Below are 17,628 nucleotides of genomic sequence, written 5' to 3' on the forward strand. Positions count from 1 at the left end.
TGCCCCGGCGCCCACGTGTGGAGGCTGGCAGGCACCAGCACACATGGGACACCTGCTGTGTGCTGGCCGCTGGCCTCCTTATCCCATATCTCAGGTAATTTTATAAAACTCTTGAGAGAGAGAGGAATTATGACCCCAGTTTTACTGATGAAGAAATCCAAGGTGGAGTGATTTGGCCAAGGTCACGCAGGGCTTCTGACTCCAGAGTTCCTGCTGGTAATTTCTGCTTCTGAAGAAAGGAGGGGATTCAAGGATTAATGCTCTCCATTTGATTGTGTCCCCGACAGGCCACAGGCAGGATGGCTTGTGCTGAGAGGAGCCGGCGGGAACCCTGGTGCCCATAGGGGCAGCTCCATCTCCTGAAGATGAAGGGGCCCAGGTGAAACTCAGGCCAGGCCCAATGACCAGCTCCGGGACGGAGGTCCACTGGGCCGAGTCAGGCCTGGGAAAGGGGCCCCGGCGGAGGCGCTGGGCCTGGGCTGAAAAGGGAAAGGATGCTGATGGGAGCGGCACGTGCAGCTTGGTAGAAGAGGCGCCCTTTCCCAGTGCCACCAGCCCTGAGCTCCTGGAGGACTTCCGCCTGGCCCAGCAGTGCCTGCAGCCACTGGAGTGGAGGGGCCCGGACTCACAGCCTGATGGGCACCCAGATCCTGAATCAGGAGAGTCTGCAGAAGAGGGTGAGACCGACTCCCCTGCAATCCCACAGTGGTGTCCCCCAAACATTCCCCCCTTCTGGCGGGAGGCAGGAATAGAGAGAGTTTCAAAAAATTTTTAAGTTAAAATCTACGAAGCCTACAATTTAAAATGTTTTTAAGATTTAAATTATATAAACAGTACTGTTCTTTGCAGAAAAATCAGAAAATATAAGCCAAAGGAGAAAAAACTAAAAATTACTTATTATCCAGATAGCTGCTGTCTTCCGTGTGTGTGTGTGTGTGTGTGTATACGTAGCATGAATATGCAACAGTATTCTACAAACTCTATTGTAACTTGCTTTTTTGTAACTTAATAGACATGAACGCTTTCCCAGCTTATCAAATATTCTTCCACAAGTCATTTCTAATGTCTGCTTAGGAATTCCGTGGTGTGAATATTCTGTAATTTGTTGGGCCTCTTACTGCTGGGCATTTAGGTAGTTTCTCAGTTTTTGCTATTATAAATAGTGCAGAGATATGTCATTAGTATATCTTTGCACACTTAATTTGATAATAACGTTGATATTTTAAATTGCTTGGTCCAAGGGTTCTGCCCATTTCTACGATGTTTTAAAATCCCAATTAGCAACGAGAATGATGGCTTCCCTTGTTTTCTAAAATAACTGTTTTCTCTGCATTAAGAACAACTGAGACTAAATTCCTAGCTTGGCTCAACAAGTCCCTTCTCCTCTCTGAATCTTGGTTTCTCCATCTGTGAAATGGGAGTAATAACACCTTTGAACTTGATTACATAGTGATTATTGCATTCGAATATGAATGAAACGCCCCTGTCTTAGGATTCTGGGATCAGAATCTGTGGATGTCAGAGAAGCCGTCAGGCTGATAGTAGATTGTGCAGTGACCCCAAGTTCCTCATGCCAGGTCTGTTTAAAGTGGGGTCTGCCCACAGCTACCCACTCAGGAGCTATTTCCGAGCTCTCCTTAGGGAATGGTGACAGGGATGCGCTGGGATGAAGGGGCAGAGGCATCTCTTCCTGAGGTCACATGGTAACCCCCTGCTGCTGCCATGTCCTGTGCCCTTACTGTGTGCCAGGCAAAGGGCTGGGCAGGGCGCAAGCCATATCTCCACCTTTCCTCACCACCTTCTTCCAGGTAGGAGAGAATAGCCTCCAGGTAGAGTAAAGATTGCCACAGAGGTCAGCTACTTGTTCCTGGTGCCCTATGAGGGATCAGAAGGGCCAGGATTGAAGCCAGGTCTGCCCGGTTCCAAAGCCCGATCTCTTCATCCCACTGCATGACCCCCATCAGCAGAGACTAACTTGCCTGCGTAGCTGGGACCTTGCTTCTAAGCCCAGGACTGCTCTGAACCACTGCGTGATCTTTGGCAAGTTACTTAACCTTCCTGGGCTTCAAGTGCGCTGCTGTAAACGAGAGAGACTCGCTGAAGGAGGTTTTAAGGAGATGAAAGGTGCAGAGGTGCCAAGGGTAGGGGAAAGGGCGTGGGGACGCAAAGAGTGACATGAGGGTTATGACAAAGGCGCATCTGGCCAGAGCAGAGTCTGTGCTTGGTGGCACCCAGACTGTAGCTCATGAAACCTTGGATCTGCGCCAGAGGCTGACACAGGGTCTAGGACAGAGGAGGTGCTCCATAAGCACTGACTGCACGGGTGATGCACAGATGGATGAATGAATGGGTAGGTGGATAGGCAGATAGGTGGGTGGATAGATGGATGGATAAGTGATAGCTGGATGGATAGGTAGGTGAGTGGGTGATGGATGGGTGAGTGGGTGGATGGATGGACAACTGAAAGGTTGGATGGTTGGATCAATGGGTGAGTGGGTGTTGGATGGGTGAGTGGGTGGACGGGTGAGTGGGATGGATGAATGGATATTTCTTGAGCACTTACTGTCTAATAATTATAACAACTATCCGTTTTCTGGGAGCTTTGCATACCTTACTGTCCTCCTTTCTTCTTTCCTTCTTTTCAGTCAACAAATATTGAGCACCTCCTCTGCAAATACAATAATAAATAAAAACAGAGAGCATCCTTGCCCTCATGAAGCCTACGGTGTAGTGAGGGAGGAAAATATTAATGAAAGAATCACATAAATAAATGGAAAACTGCAGCTGTAATAAATATTTCAAAGTAGAGGTATTCAGTCATATGAAACCCTATAAAAGAGAGCTTTTGACCTAAGTTAGAGAGATCAGAGAAGACTTCCTTGATGCGGTCAAGGTTGAGTTAATGTATGAAGGACAAATAGGAGTTAACTAGACAAAGGGAGGGAGAGAGGACCCTAGCAGAGGGATCAGCATGTACAAAGGCCCTGTGGTAGGAGAGGATGTGGCACGGCTAGAGCAGGGAGAGACTGAGGGGAACCACGGAGCTAATGCGGGGTGGAGACAGGGACCTTAGGACCATATTAAAGGTTCAGCTCTCTCCTGGGAACAACAGGAAGACAGTGAAGAGTTTTCATATGGAGAATAAGAGTGAGGATTGAGATGATTAGGTGGCTGCTACAGTGGTCCAGGCAAGAGAGGAGGTAGACTTGGGCAAACCTGGTGGTTCTGGACTCTAGAGCAGCAGGTGAGTTCGAGAGCACCATAGGAGGTAATCAGGACAGGACCAGGTGACAGGTTGGATGGCGGGGGGATGGGGGAGGGAGATGGCAAAGATGCCTCCCAGGTTTCTGGTTTGTGCAGTTGGGTGGATGATGTTTCCATTTGCTGAGACAGGAAACGCTAGGGGGACAACCAGGTTGAGGATTGAGTTTGGAGGACCTTTGAGACAACTAGAGGAGGTGTTCGAAAAGTATTTGGCCCTATGGGGGGATCGCTGGGCTTCTTGCCGTCGCCATGTGATGAGGAAATGAAAGCCCAGAGGGGTGAGATGGCCTAGGTAGTGTGACACAGTGAGTCCAGACCTGGCGTATACGAAGCAATGACCTTCTTTCCAGAGCTTGAAGCAGAGGATGTGGACAGCCCAGAGAGTTCCAACTTGCCACTCAACTGGCCCCCGCAGCAGTATCCTCAACTGGACATGACTGAAGAGGAGCCAGATGAGGCCCTGGGTGGTCCTGAGGTCCAGGAAGCTGGAGAGAGCTCCCCAAGGTTGGGGTATGACACTGATCTCAGCTCGGGGGGCAATGGGAACACCAGCCCCATGGCTCTGGGCTGGGGTCAACCCACAGGCTGGGTGGCTTCTGACGAACAAGCCAGTGGAGACAAACTTCGAGAACATTCTGAGTCTGCCAGGTCCTGGAGCAGTGGAACTGTGAACCTCAAGCCCAGTGGCAGTCTGGATTCTACCTGGGAAGGAGAGACTGATGTCCCCCGGCCCGCTGCCCTGGCAGAAACGTCACCCCAGAGCTCCAGCCACCACCTCCTAAACCCAAACGATAGAACTGGAGGAAGCGTTACTCTGGCGACGGCCACGGAATTCCAGGAGTCCTCAGCCCCTCCAGCCCAGAGCGTCCAGTGTCCTGCAGATAGATGGAGGAGAGAAACCACCAGCCTCTCCTGCCCTCAACCCGGGGACCAATCCTGGAAGCGGACACGCATATCACCTAAGCCGCTCCCTTCCCGATTCACGGGCTCCATCAGCGCCCTGAAGCCTCCACCTAGGCCAGCTCGACAGGACAGGCCGCCGCCCAGGCCGGGAGCCACTCTGGCTGGTCACTCATCTTCTGACACCCCCAAGTACGGCCGGGGGCGGCTGAACTACCCTCTCCCTGATTTCTCCAAGGTGGGACCCCGGGTGAAGTTCCCCAAAGATGAGACTTACCGCCCCCCCAAAGCCAGGAGCCACAGCAGGCTGCCTGAGGGCCCTGCCAGGCCACTGATCTTCAAGTCACCTGCCGAGATTGTGCGGGAGTTGCTGTTAAACAGCGGAGAAGTCTGCCCGGGAGAGGACCCCCCTCCTACTCACCCCACCACCAGGTTACCCCAAGAATTTCAGACACCCGAACAGGCCACCAAGCTGGTCCATCAGCTCCAGGTAAGCCCGACTCATTTCTACACCAAGGCACCTGTTGGTCTGGGTTGGAGGCTGGTCGGGGTGGGGGGCCTTGGGGCTCGGCCAGGGGTCCCCCGCGATGAGGACAGTCCCAAGCCCTTGGCTCAAAAAAGCAGTGATTGCACTCATGCTGCGAGGGTAGACCGTGTTTGTTTGCTTTTAACTCGTGCTATGAAAAACTCAAGACATATACAAGAGAGAAAATAGTATGACGAACCCCCATGGACCCATCGCCCAGCGCCTGGCAACCTTTTTCATCTATGGCCTCACCTGTTCCTCCTCTCACCCTACTGGAGTATTCTGAAGCAATGTTCAGGCTTCAAATCATTTACCCCCAAATATTTCAGTGTGTGTCTAAAGATAAGGAATCGCTCTTAAAGATAACCTACTCTCAGCATACCTGAAACTTAACACCAATTCCTTAATATCAACCAACGTCCAGTCAGTGTTCGCGTCTCCCACTCTGTCTCATAAATGGCTTGTTTATTTTGGTTGGTTCGAATCAGGATCCAAACACGGCTCAGATATTGCACGCGGTCGATGTGCCTTTTCAAGTCTCTGCGCACCACCCCCCCACCCTGCCTTTCTGTTTGCATTCTTTGTCAAATCTCCTTCTTCCTTGTAATTTATTTGTTAAGGAAACGGGTTTCTGTCCTGTAGAGTCTCCCACACTTTGCGGTTTGCTGATACACTCTCTGATGTTTCTTCACGTGTCGCGTTGTCTTCTCTGTGTCCTGTGTTTTGCCCAGTTAGAGGCAGAGGCGTTTTCGAGTTGTCGTCGTCTGTTTATTTCTCCCCAGATCAGGAGCTCTGTGCTGGTAGGGATTTTTTTGGCAAGAGCCCATCACAGGTGGTGCCTTCAGGGGGTGTAAACTGCTTGCTGGTGTCTCGTTTGTGGTGTTAAGGACCCCTGATGGTCGTTGCCTTGATCCAGGCTTTCACTGGGGGGGACAGAGTGGTAGTATCCTAATGCTAGCATTCCTTCTGCATTTATTTGCGGGAAATCTTCTATGAAGTGAAACTTGCCCTCATCAACTATTTGGTTACCAAGGCCTCGTTCACATGGGAAAGACAGGAGAAATGCTTGATTCTGCCCTTCTAATTACCAGTGTTCAGAACAACGCATCAGTTCCCTGGCCTCCTTCAAAGGCGACCAGTGACACTTGTTCTTGCTTTTCCCCCCGTAATGACTTGTTTTAAGAAGCTCTTCAGTTTTGTGTATGGCAAATCGTGACTCTGAGTAAAGGCAACCGTGATTTTCAAGTCTTCTACTTTTCTACTTCCAGACGCTTAGATGATTCAATCAGCCATTAAAAAATACTTATTAAGCACATACTACTTAATTCCTGGGAACAGAGCAGTGGGGAAGACAGATGAGGGCAGGGCATTCGGACAAATACGCAAGTAGCTACGGCTATGCATCGAGGCGGACCAGCCCAAAGGCCCCCATCCCTGACTCACTGTCAGGGATGTAGAAGAAGGGATGGTGGAGGAGTTGTCCTGCCACCCCCGACCCCCCGGAATTTGGCCGTGGGGGTCCGTATTGCACGTGAGCCTGAAGGGGTCTGCTGAGCTACCACTACAGAGTTCTTTCACTCCGAGGCACCCAGAGGCCCCCTTTGGGGAGTGGGTTCCCTGCGAGGGGTCTCACAGTGAGGGGCCTGGTGCGTGACCTCACTGCACACCCCCATCTCCGCAGGAGGACTACCACAGGCTCCTCACCAAGTACGCTGAGGCTGAGAACACCATCGACCAGCTGCGCCTCGGAGCCAAGGTACTGGGCCCGGTGGGGTGGAGGGGGCCGCTCGGGAGACCCTGGGGATAGAGGAACCCGGGCCTTCCTTGTTCTACCACAAGGGCACTCTGTGACCTGGGGCAGTGACCTTGCCCTCTCCAGGCTCAATCTCCTTTACTGCTGATGAACTTTGAGTCCTTGAATGCTGGAATCCAGGGTGCCCAGGAGTTTTCACCGGAAGCTCCCTGCTTCTAGATGAGCTCTGGAGTGAGACCACCTGGGCACAACTCCTGCTTCCATTACTGACTAGCTGTGTGACCTTAAGGAAGTTACTTGGGCTCTCGAGCCCCAAGGGAGTAGCACAGAATTTCTGCTCAACCCCTGAGGCTGATACTTGCCAGATCACACCTCTGCCTTTTCTCCTGCCCCAACTTCTCACCCACAGCTTCTCTCCTCACTGAATGTCTAGTGTGGGGCCGGGGGAGGGGGGAGAGGGGAAATCCACCACCCCCATCCTGCCCAGGCTCCACCCCGTCTAGGGGAAGCTGTGAATTCTGCACTTGGGCCCTTCCCCTTTTCTGAGGTGAGGCAGGAAGTGGGGCTCTCACAGCCCCTCCTGGTTTCCTGCTTACCTCTCCCCACCTCTTGCCCCATCAGGCAGCAGCGGAGGAGGGGTGGGAGGTGGGGTGCAGAGACGCAGACCCTCCCTCTCACGACCCCCCCCCCAACCCGGGCTGTCCCCATCACACTCCGAGACCCCTGCTCCTGCCAGGCCGCTGCTCTCCACCGTCTAGCGACGCTTCTTTTGTGAAGTGTCGCCGAGGCAGCCACGATGAGGAAACGAAAGAAGGGGCCCTGTTCTAGGAGCAGGACTTCCGCGTCCCCATACGCACCTCCTGACCCAGGCAGCTCCTTTCCATCCTGGCCTCCTTGGGCACAACTGTAAAAGGGGGTTCATCGGGCCTCCTAGGAGCCAACGGGCTCCCCTTCCTCCCCGCCCCCCCCCCCCGCCAGGTCTTACGGCTTCTTCCACATTTCTGAGGCAGTTTCAGGGGCCGAAGGGATGGGGGTGGTAGAGGGCTTGGTGAGGCATCCTCTCTGGGGAAACCACATTTTCATGGCCGCAGGCTCCTAGAAGGTCCGAGGAGAAAGGAACTGGTCATGGGGTCCAAATCCTCAGCTCCCCTGTCTCACAGATCGGAGAATCAGGACCCCAGGAGGGGCATAGGTTGCCAAAGGTCAAGGTCAGGGTCAGAGGCTGGGAATATCTCCTCCCTCCCTCCTTTCCTTCCTTCCCGCTTTACTTATTTAAAGGAATGAGTTCGTGTATGGAACGTATGTACCTGGCGTCTGGCAGGTACCTCCTAAGAGTTAGGGAATATTATTATGATTAATAGTATTAATATGAAGGTGTTCACTGGGTGCCCATGTGTGCCAGGCAGGGGGACACCATGGGGGCACAGCTGTGTGCGTCTCCCGGACACTCCCCTGTCCCAGTGGGGACTCACCACGTGCACCTACGCCGGCCTGGCTGGTGACCCAGACCCCTGCGTGTGTGAGGGGGCAGAGGAGGAGAGGTTGGAGAGGCCAGGAATGGTTCAGCACTAGCTCACCTGGTCTTGCTTTCTGGAAAAATGACTCCTTGGCCTGAGGGTTCTCCTCAAGAGAAGGGTGAGCACAGGTAAGCTGGACTCTTCCGGAAGCAGGACGATCCTCTCCGCGCCCTGGGAAGCAGTACAGGCAGGGCTGAGGAGGACGTGCAGCCTGAGTGGGGAGGGGCCTTGCCGGGCTCCACGGAGCCCAGGGGGGCCAAGATTCCAGCCGGGCTTCTCACTGTGTCCGGAGCTCTGTAGACTCTACCCCCGAAGGTTCGGGAAACCCCAGAGCAGCTTCCTACTCAGAGCCCTTGCCAGGGAGCCCAGTCCACAGAGACGGAAGCGGTACTGCTCCCCCAGGCTGAGCTGGCTGATGTGACCTCTCCGGGGTCCACTGCATTCTGCTCAGAGCCCCCAGGGGGCGGGCTGGACCCTAGGCTGGGGATGTGGCCCTAAACACCCAGGCCGGGCCTGGCTCTAGGGCAGCAGCAGTGGGTGGGGACCAGGGGAAGGAGACTGGCATTTGCTGAGCAGTAAACAGATACCAGGCCCAGGCTGAGCACACTGCCAGAGTCATCTCATTTGACCCTCTTCACAAGAGGAAACTGAGGCTCAGCCAGGTGGAGTGGTTTGCTCAACATGCCACGGCTTGTGAGGGATTACAAGTGAGGGATTAAACTATGTTTGCCTGGTTCCAGAGTGGGCACTATTTTCCCTGTGCCTGGGTGTGCCCAGCTCGGGCCCTGGCAATGGTATGTGGCAGAGGCATGACAAGGCAGAATGATGATGTTACAGTGATAATATCAATAGTAAAACATGATGTGTACAGACCACTGTCCTCAGTCATTTACCATGGGGGAAACTGAGGCACAGAGCGATCACTCAACAAGTAGGTACCAGAGCTGGGGTTTGAGCCCAGTAGCCCACAGCCCACCCTTTTTTTTTTTTTTTTTTAGGTTTAACAGCTTATTTATTTTTTTAGGTTTAACAGATCCAGACTAAACGATTGTGAGCTCTGCCACTGGGGAAGCTGACCAGGGAGTTCCAGGGCCGGGCCGGGGGGCACTACTGGATCCCGTCTGGGGTGTGGGCAGGGAGCCAGGGCTGGTCAGGATCACTGCTCGGTGACTAGCTTAGGGCCAGAGTTTATGGGGGTGTCCTGCATTCGCAGCTGTGTTGCCACCTCCCTCCAGCTGCTGTCCCCCACCTCAGCTGTAGGGGGATCTGGAGGGGCTGAGACCGGAAATTACCCCAGAAAGAATCAGGGGGGATGACATAAAACTGCCTTTCCTAAAGTGTGTGTTCTGATGGCCGCCTGGTGGAGGTGAGGGTGGGAGTGGGAGGGGGGAGGGGGAGGGGAGGGTAAGGATGTGGGGGAGGGAGGAGAAGCGCGGGGGGTGGGGGGGGGAGGGAGGAGAGGCGCCAGGGAGGTTTGTGTGTTTGGAGGAGTTGGGGAAGCATTTCCTAGTCTCTCCACTCCCCGCCCCATTCATAAAGCCCATTAGCATTTTAAAGGCTGTGAGGAACCCATCTGTGCTGAGATTAGTCAGTTATTTAACCCAGTGTTTCCCGCACTCATCTACCCTTCCCTGCTTAACGCCCCTGAGGGAGCCAATCCAGCCTCAGCGAGCACCGTGGGACACCCTGGTTTAAACGGGGGCCCTGGGGGTGAGTCCTGCCCACCAGAGACGGGTCCAGGAGGGACAAGCCTGAGCAGCTCGGCAAACCCACACTCACCCCAGCTCCCCGCTTCCCGGGCCTCTGCACAGGCCTTTGGTCCCTCTGTGTAAACAGAGGTGCTGAGAGCAGTTTGTTCCTGTTGCTCCCCCAGGTTGGGCCTTTGGTGGACCCAGGCTGGGGCTGGCCGATGGGTGGGGCAGGGGGAGAACGCAGGAGGACCGGGCCTCCCCCAGATTTGGGTCACCTTGGGAGGAGAGGGGTGCTGGTGGGCAAGTCCCCACAGGCGGGCCTGAGCAGATGGCCAAGGAGATTATTAAAATCCAGCTTTGTTCTCATCAGAGGCTGGGCCTGAAAGAGGCGGGGAGGCAGCAGGGGCCCAGCCACGGCTGAGCCATTGTCCCTCACTTTGGAATAGATTTTTCTGCCACAGCCAGGACGTGAAGAGCAGCTTAAGCAGGGAGAGGCTGCCTTCTGTGGGCCTGGGAGCCCACCCTGAGCTGCCCACTCCTGACCTTAGGGTAGCAGAGGGCAGTAAGATAAGCAGCCTGACGTCATGAGGACCAGGGGACACTGAGGCAACATAGGAGAGTTGCTTTTTTAGGGACCTGCCTGCATGATGGCCACATACATGACAATGGTGATGATGATGGTGATGGTGGTGATGATGGTGATGGTGATGATGATGGTAATAGTGATGATGATGGTGATGGTGATGATGATGGTGATGGTGATGATGATGGTGATGGTGGTGATGATGGTGATGGTGATGGTGATGGTGGTGATGATGGTAATAGTGATGATGATGGTGATGGTGATGATGATGGTGATGGTGATGATGGTGATGGTGATGGTGGTGATGATGGTGATGGTGATGGTGGTGATGATGGTGATGATGGTGATGATGATGGTGATGGTGATGGTGATGGTGGTGATGATGGTGATGATGAAGGTGGTGATGATGGTGATGGTGGTGATGATGGTGATGGTGATGGTGATGGTGGTGATGATGGTGATGGTGATGGTGATGGTGATGGTGGTGGTGATGGTGATGGTGGTGATGATGGTGGTCGTGATGATGATGGTGATGGTGGTGATGATGGTGATGGTGGTCGTGATGATGATGGTGATGGTAATAGTTATAATATGGATGATGATGAATGTGGGGGTGGTGGCTGCTATTTAATGAGCCCTCACTTCGTGCAGACAGGTGAATTCAGTCAGCTGCTCTAGCACTCAGAGGAGGGTGGTGGTAGAGCCTCAGTGTGAACCCAGGCACTGCAGAGCTCACGCGCTAAGCCAGAGATCAGCAAACTTTCTCTGTAGAGGGCCAGATAGTGAATATTTTCAGCTTTGTGGGCCATCTATTCTCCACGGTAACAACTCATCTCGGCTGTTACAGGATGAAAGCAACCACAGACGATACAAAAGCAAGCGAGCACGGCTGTGTTCACTAAAACCTTGTTCACTCAAACAGACCATAGTTGCCAACCCCTGCTTTAAACCACTTGGGTCTTCAACTTCAGAAGGTCTTCCTCGGCCATCTCCCTGACTCTCTACTTCTCTCCCAAACACTAGACTATTTACCATATGAAATCCATCCTCAAATGTTGGAGATGTGCTACAACTGAGAGATAATTCCTTTACTTGTTGATTGACTCATTCACTCAAACAGTCATTAATTGCAGTTATTATCAATGTAATGATAATTATTGGAAATATTTTTATTAATAACAAATATTAATTATATTACTGTAATATAATTATACTTGTTCTGTGTTAAATATTAGATTTATTACAATATTATTATGGTATATTATAACAAATATTATTAATAAAATCATTAATATGGAAAACCATAGACTTTGGGGTCAAAGCAGAGTTATAATCCCAGCCCGAGGATTTTTCAGCTGGAGATTTTGAGTAAGTGACTCAACCTCTCTGAGTCTCAGTTCCCTCTTCTGTAAGATAGGCATATGGTCCCTCCCTCTCAGGACTGCCATAAAGAGAGCATGAAAGGATATGTAAGCCCTTGGCCCAGTGTTTGGCCCCCACCCAAGGGTTCCACTAAAAGGTATTATTTATTATACAAAGGCATGTTTGTTGAGCACCTGAATGATGGCATGAATGAAGGTGAGGCCTTTTGGGTGGGTTGGCTCCAACCCTTGGCTCTGCTGTGCCTCTCCTCCCTTAAAGGTGAACCTGTACTTGGACCCGCCCCAGCCCAGCCACAGCATCCACACGGGGACGATGCCCCAGGGGACCAAGGTCTTGTCCTTCACCATCCCACAGCCCCACTCTGTAGAGCGGTGGCCAGGCCCCGCCAAGGGCCTGCAGACCTCTGAGGCTTCAGGTGAGTCTGGGAGAGGAGATGTGGCTGAAGGGCTCCTCTGTTATAACCCTGCTCTAGGGACACTTGGTTCACCCTGGGGTGGCACTGGCTTCAGGCCAGGGGAGGGAGGGGGGTGAGGCCCCTCTCTGGGCCCTGTGACTTGAAGAGGTCAAATGGAGATGTAGAAAGTGTCTGCTTTGAGCTAGAGCAACCTGGGCGAAGCCCTAGCTCTGCCACCTAGCAGCTGTGTGATCTCGGATGAGTTGTATGACAAAGAGCATCGTCACTGTAGAGCCCTCACCCGGTGAGGTCCCCACTGGTGTTACCCCACTGACAGTCAAGGAGACCGAGGCTCAGAGAGGTGAGGACATGTAAAAGGTCACACTGCTATGGGGGAGGGTCAAGATTTGAACCCACATCTTTCCGAGTTGGAGCCCACACTATTGACTGGAAACCCAGAGGCCTGGCTTGGCTCTAGCTGTGTCATCCGGGGCTGACCCACACCTTGTTCTCTCCTATAAATGGGGACAACACTGCCCAGGCCCCTCCCTCAGGTCGCTGTGAAGACGGCACGATTGTGAGATGGCTGAGTTTTCATTCGAGGATGGAGGTGGTGGATTCGAGGTTCAGCAACTGTCCCTCAGCCCCAGGAAGGACTGTTCTTGGCCCCAGCATTTAGTGGTTGTATATTCCAGGGTGGCCATCAGCTGAAGGAGACCTGAACCCCTCCTCGCCCCCCAGCACACCCGCCCTAGGGTGGCTTCCGGACGACCCGGGCATCGCCCAGGACCAGCCCTCAGCGGAGCAGGCCCAGGAGCTGACTTCTCAGGCCAGTCGGTTCCTGGCCAAGGTGAGTGGAACCCCAGCTTTGCCCACGAGAGATGGGACTCACCTGGAGAAAGCGGAGCCTCTGCCCGCTTGGATGAGGGGCTGTCTACGAGGCCTACTCGTTATTCCCCTAATGGAGCTAACTTAGAAACAGAGCCTCCCTGACCCTGGTTTTAGGGACCTCCTAGCTCCAGCCTCCTTCTTCTCACCCAGTGCTAGGTTTAACTCCCTTTTTGGCGTTGTGTCTCATCAAAATCTCTCCAATTGTGCTTGAAACTACCTCCGGTTTCACTTCTGGGGGAGACTCCCTGCTTCTTCAGGATTCTGGAAGGGTTATGGAACCTCCACTCTGCCTTCTCCTCTTTAGGATCGATCACCTCACTTCCCTAGTTCCTTTCGTTATGGAAATCAATCCTCAGTCACTTCTCAAGGGGCCTTTATATTTTCATCCAAATAACTATGAATTGTTTGCAGGTCTGTTTATAACTATACACTTGGCCTTATTCCAAAAGTACTTTAAAGCAGCTTAGAAAATACATGCATTGTAACCACATTCTGAAAATGGAAGTGAGGAAACTGGGGCAAAGGGGAAGTAAAGATAGGAAAAAAATAAAAGGAACTTAGGGAGAAGTGAAGAAACAAAATGCTCTGCTGGACCCTGAATGCTTTATCAGATTCACATTTGGTTTTGAGCTTCCTAGCTGTCAATGCAGAAAGGGAAATGCGATACATACATCACCATGTCCATAAAACAAATTCTTTCAAAGAAACACCACCATTCTTTCTTCCCTTCCTTCCTTCCTTTCCTTCTTTCTTGTTTGTAACATCTTTATTGAGATATAATTCACATAACATACAATTCAGTCATTTAAAGTTAATGCTTCAGTGGCTTTTAGTATATTCACAGCTGTGCAGCCATCAACACCATCAAGTTTAGAACATTTTCATCGGCCACTAAGGAACTGCTTATGCATTGAGCAGTCACCCCCCCATCCCCTTCCCCCAGGCCCCGGCAGCTGTGCATCTACTTTCTGTCTCTTTGGGTTTACCTGTTTTGGACGTTTCCTATAAATGGATTCATGTAGCATTTGTCCTTTTGTGTCTGGCTTCTTTCACTTAGCATAATGTTTTCAAGGCTCATCCACGTTGTAGCAGCATGAACTTTATTCCTTTTTATCACCGCCAATCACCGCCATTCTGGGTCCTGTAACTGGAGAGATGTTTCTCCTCCTTGTCCTGTGTGCTCTAAAGTAAAGCAAAGCCAAGCTCACCATTGAGCACCAGCTGGGGCATCAGCTGACCCCTAATGATCCAGGCTGCCCTGTCCATACAGGAGCCACTGGTCAGGTGGCTAGTGAGTACTTGACATGTGGCCACTCCAAATTGAGACGTTCTGTAAGTGTAGAACACATACTGCCTTTCAAAGACTTTGTGCAACAAAAAGATTATAAAATTTTCAATATATTTTTTTACATTGGTTACATGTCAAAATAATATTTTAGGTTTATAAAATATATTATTAAAATTAATTCACTTGTGTCTTTTCACATTTTTAGTATGGCTCCTGGAAAGTTTTAAATTACATATGCAGCTTGCATTACATTTCTATTTTATGTTATATAAATTATATAATGTAATTATATTAGGTAAATTTCTATGTTATATTTTGGCACTGATCTAGAGCTTTCCTAGAAATGCTAAAAATCTCCAAATTGTCTTTGCCATTTTTTTCTAATTAAAAAAATTTTTGTAACAGTAATAGATACCCATGGTAAAGACCCTCACACAGGACAAAGAATATATTCAGGGAAATCTTTTCTTCCCCTCTTGCCCTTCTGCTTCATGCAAAATGTTTAATGCACACACATGCATTTATAGAAATGGTCACATGAGTATGTACACTATAATGTACCTTGACTTGTTTTTAAAATTTATTTTCAAATGTGGTGTCAGGGAGAATGTCCTGACTCAAATTTTGCAGTAATTGAATATAAAAACTTAATAACTTTGCTTGCAAATTTTTTTTTTTTGTGGTACACGGGCCTCTCACTATTGTGACCTCTCCCGTTGCGGAGCACAGGCTCCGGACGCGCAGGCTCAGCGGCCATGGCTCACGGGCCCAGCCGCTCCGTGGCACGTGGGATCCTCCCGGACCGGGGCACGAACCCGCGTCCCCTGCATCGGCAGGCGGACTCTCAACCACTGCGCCACCAGGGAAGCCCTAGCTTGACTTTTTTAATGTCCCAAATTTGAATATTTCTGGGTAGGCAGTAAATTCACTTTGTTCAAAGTTCAGAGGATACATATAGTAGAAAACCTTCCTCCCATCTTTGTACCTGCCCACCACCCAGTTCTCCTCCCTAGAAGCAATTAATATTTTAGTCTCTTGCATCCTTCTAGAGACAGTTTATAATATACCTTCTAGAGATAGTTTATAATACATAAGCAACTGTGTTTGTATTTTTCCTTCTTTGTTCTCTCCGTATCTTATACAGATGGTAGCCTACCATAAGCACTGTCCTGTACCTTGATTTGATGCTGAAAAGTAGGTCTTGGAGGCATTTACACATGAGAATACACACACGTGCCCTCATCTTCTGGATGGCTGCATACCGTTCCACAGATAGGCATTCAGACTGTTTCCTGTTGCCCCATGCCCACCACGCTGCCGTAGGTTTCATGCACAGGAGTAAGTGCGCTTTGCTGTCAATAAATTCCTGGAGGTTCCACTTTGATTCTTCCCAAGGCTGCCATGGCTCAGGCCAGTGGTGGAGCTTTTCTGGCACCCGCCTCTCCGTGCTTGTCAGAAAACCCACATCCCAAGGCAGGGCCCAGCTCTCCGCACCAAAGTGTGACTGTGGCGAAGTGTGGGAGTCTGTAGGACTTACCTTCTGAGTCTGAATTAATGGAGCGTGTTTCCTTCCCTTTCCAATTCCCAGGTGGAGTCCTTTGTAGAACTGCTGCAAGCAGGACAGCTGACACCCCAGGACCAACTCAAGGTACTGCCCACTTCAAGAGATGCCCTTGGAGCTGCCAAGACAGCTGCTCTGTCTCCCATGGCACAGGCTCTGAAGCCTCGTTTGCTGTAAGACAGACCAGAGAATCCCAGACATCGTGTCTCCTTTTAGAACAAACAGCCCCTGATTAGCTTTCCATGATAATGATCATTATATCACAATAGTCACCATTTATTAAGCAAAGATGCTGGTGTGCCAGGCACTGTGGTAAGCCCTTGATGTACATTATTTCATTTTATCACCATAAAAACCCGGCAAGGCAGTCACAGTCATCACCCCCATTTAACTGGGATGAGCTGAAGCCCAGAGAGGCAGCTGGAAGGCCACACAGCCAGTAGACGGCACAGCCCAGACCCAGGTCTGTCTGATTCCCAAGTCCAGGGTCTTAATCGTTGCCCTGCACAGCTTCCCACGGATTATATTGCCTGTCGGCAACCAGGAAAAGGCCTTTTCTTTTTATAATTTTCCTTATTATAAAAGTAATTGCTAAAATGAAAACTGGGGGGAAAAGGGAAAGAAACCCCTAATCTAACCATTATTGGCTTATTTCCTTCTGGGCTCTCGTATTTCTAGGTAACTGTGGTCATATATAAAATTTAGATTTCTGATGCATCAGCCAGGGTCCCAAGAAGATGGAGCTCTCAAAGCTGCGGGTGTAGGGATCAGTGAAGGGACTGTTAGCTGGGGTGTGGGCAGCAGCCTCAGGGAGCCCGACCAGGGACAGGGAAGCCCAGGGACTAGCGCCTGCCCGGAGCAGTTCCCTCCCAGGTCTCTTTCCTCCCACCCTGTGACCTCTAATAGATGCCTCCCCTAGACAGGCCCCAGCGGAAACCAGCTGATGCCCCAGGCGCAGAGCCGGGTGGGGAGAGGAGCTGAGGGAGGGTGAGTAGGGCAAATGCAACGCAGTTGGTTTGATAGCTTTTACTGTTAATGTTATGTTACTAAGCATTATGTTACTATATAGACGTTACACACATTCTCCAGTTACAAAATGTGATATGGACTGTATTATCTCACTGAGTGGATGATCAAGGACCTTGAAAATCAAAACCATTCTTTTTCTTCCCCCTCTCCTGATTCCCCCATATGCAGGGAGATTGAGAGCTGTTGGAAGATAAAGTTTGACTGGGGGCTAGACTCTAGGTTGTCCTTGGCCTCAGTCTATTGTCAGCATAGGGTGAGTGAGATGAGGATGATAAAAAGCCAGGGGTAATGAGCCCACCTCCCATAGTTTTAACCTCCCATGAGTTAGCTACGATCATGTTTACCGTGGGGACCTAGCATAATCGTTGGGACCATGAGCTCTGGAGCTAGAGGGCCTGGGTTCATATCCCGACTCTACAACTTTCTCACCCACTGTGTGACCTTCACTGACTTAATTAATCTCTCTGTGCTGTAGTTTCATCCCGTTTAAATGGAGATGATAAATTACCCCTCTCATTAGGGTTATGTTGAGGATTAAATGAATAATGCAAAGGGCTTTAGCCAGAGCCTCAGTGCTCATAAATGTTAGTTATCATTATCAACAGTGTGATGGTGATGATAATACCACCTGTTGTGATAATCTATAAGGATTTGGGAAAAGAACGACTAATGTTCCAAAATCCACTGTTCTGAGAATCGAGGATGAGGATCTGAGGTGTCTCAAGTACTAGGTCCTTATGGGGGTATAGTGACAGCATATTTGACACTATGACCATCAGGGAACATTGGGTTCTTGTAGGTCTACCCAGGAAGGACTGGTACCCTCCGGGGCTGGTGCCAGTGCTCTA

At 50.8% G+C, this 17,628-nt stretch overlaps 1 protein-coding gene across 1 annotated transcript in view; it reads left to right on the forward strand.

The window, feature by feature from the left end:
* Positions 1 to 400: 400 nt before the first annotated feature.
* AKNA (AT-hook transcription factor) overlaps positions 401 to 17,628 on the forward strand; it is a gene marked incomplete at its 5' end in the record, with an annotated part of 38,299 nt that continues 21,071 nt past the window's right edge. The window contains 7 exons of the mRNA XM_082657171.1: positions 401 to 677; positions 3,615 to 4,654; positions 6,372 to 6,446; positions 11,876 to 12,032; positions 12,304 to 12,372; positions 12,707 to 12,861; positions 15,779 to 15,838. Of these exons, the coding sequence (XP_082513297.1) occupies positions 401 to 677; positions 3,615 to 4,654; positions 6,372 to 6,446; positions 11,876 to 12,032; positions 12,304 to 12,372; positions 12,707 to 12,861; positions 15,779 to 15,838 (1,833 nt within the window). The remainder of the gene's footprint in view (positions 678 to 3,614; positions 4,655 to 6,371; positions 6,447 to 11,875; positions 12,033 to 12,303; positions 12,373 to 12,706; positions 12,862 to 15,778; positions 15,839 to 17,628) is intronic.

This window comes from Grampus griseus (genome assembly GCF_964374135.1).
Source record: "Grampus griseus genome assembly, chromosome: 6".
In the NCBI taxonomy this organism is placed as follows: Eukaryota; Metazoa; Chordata; class Mammalia; order Artiodactyla; family Delphinidae; genus Grampus; species Grampus griseus.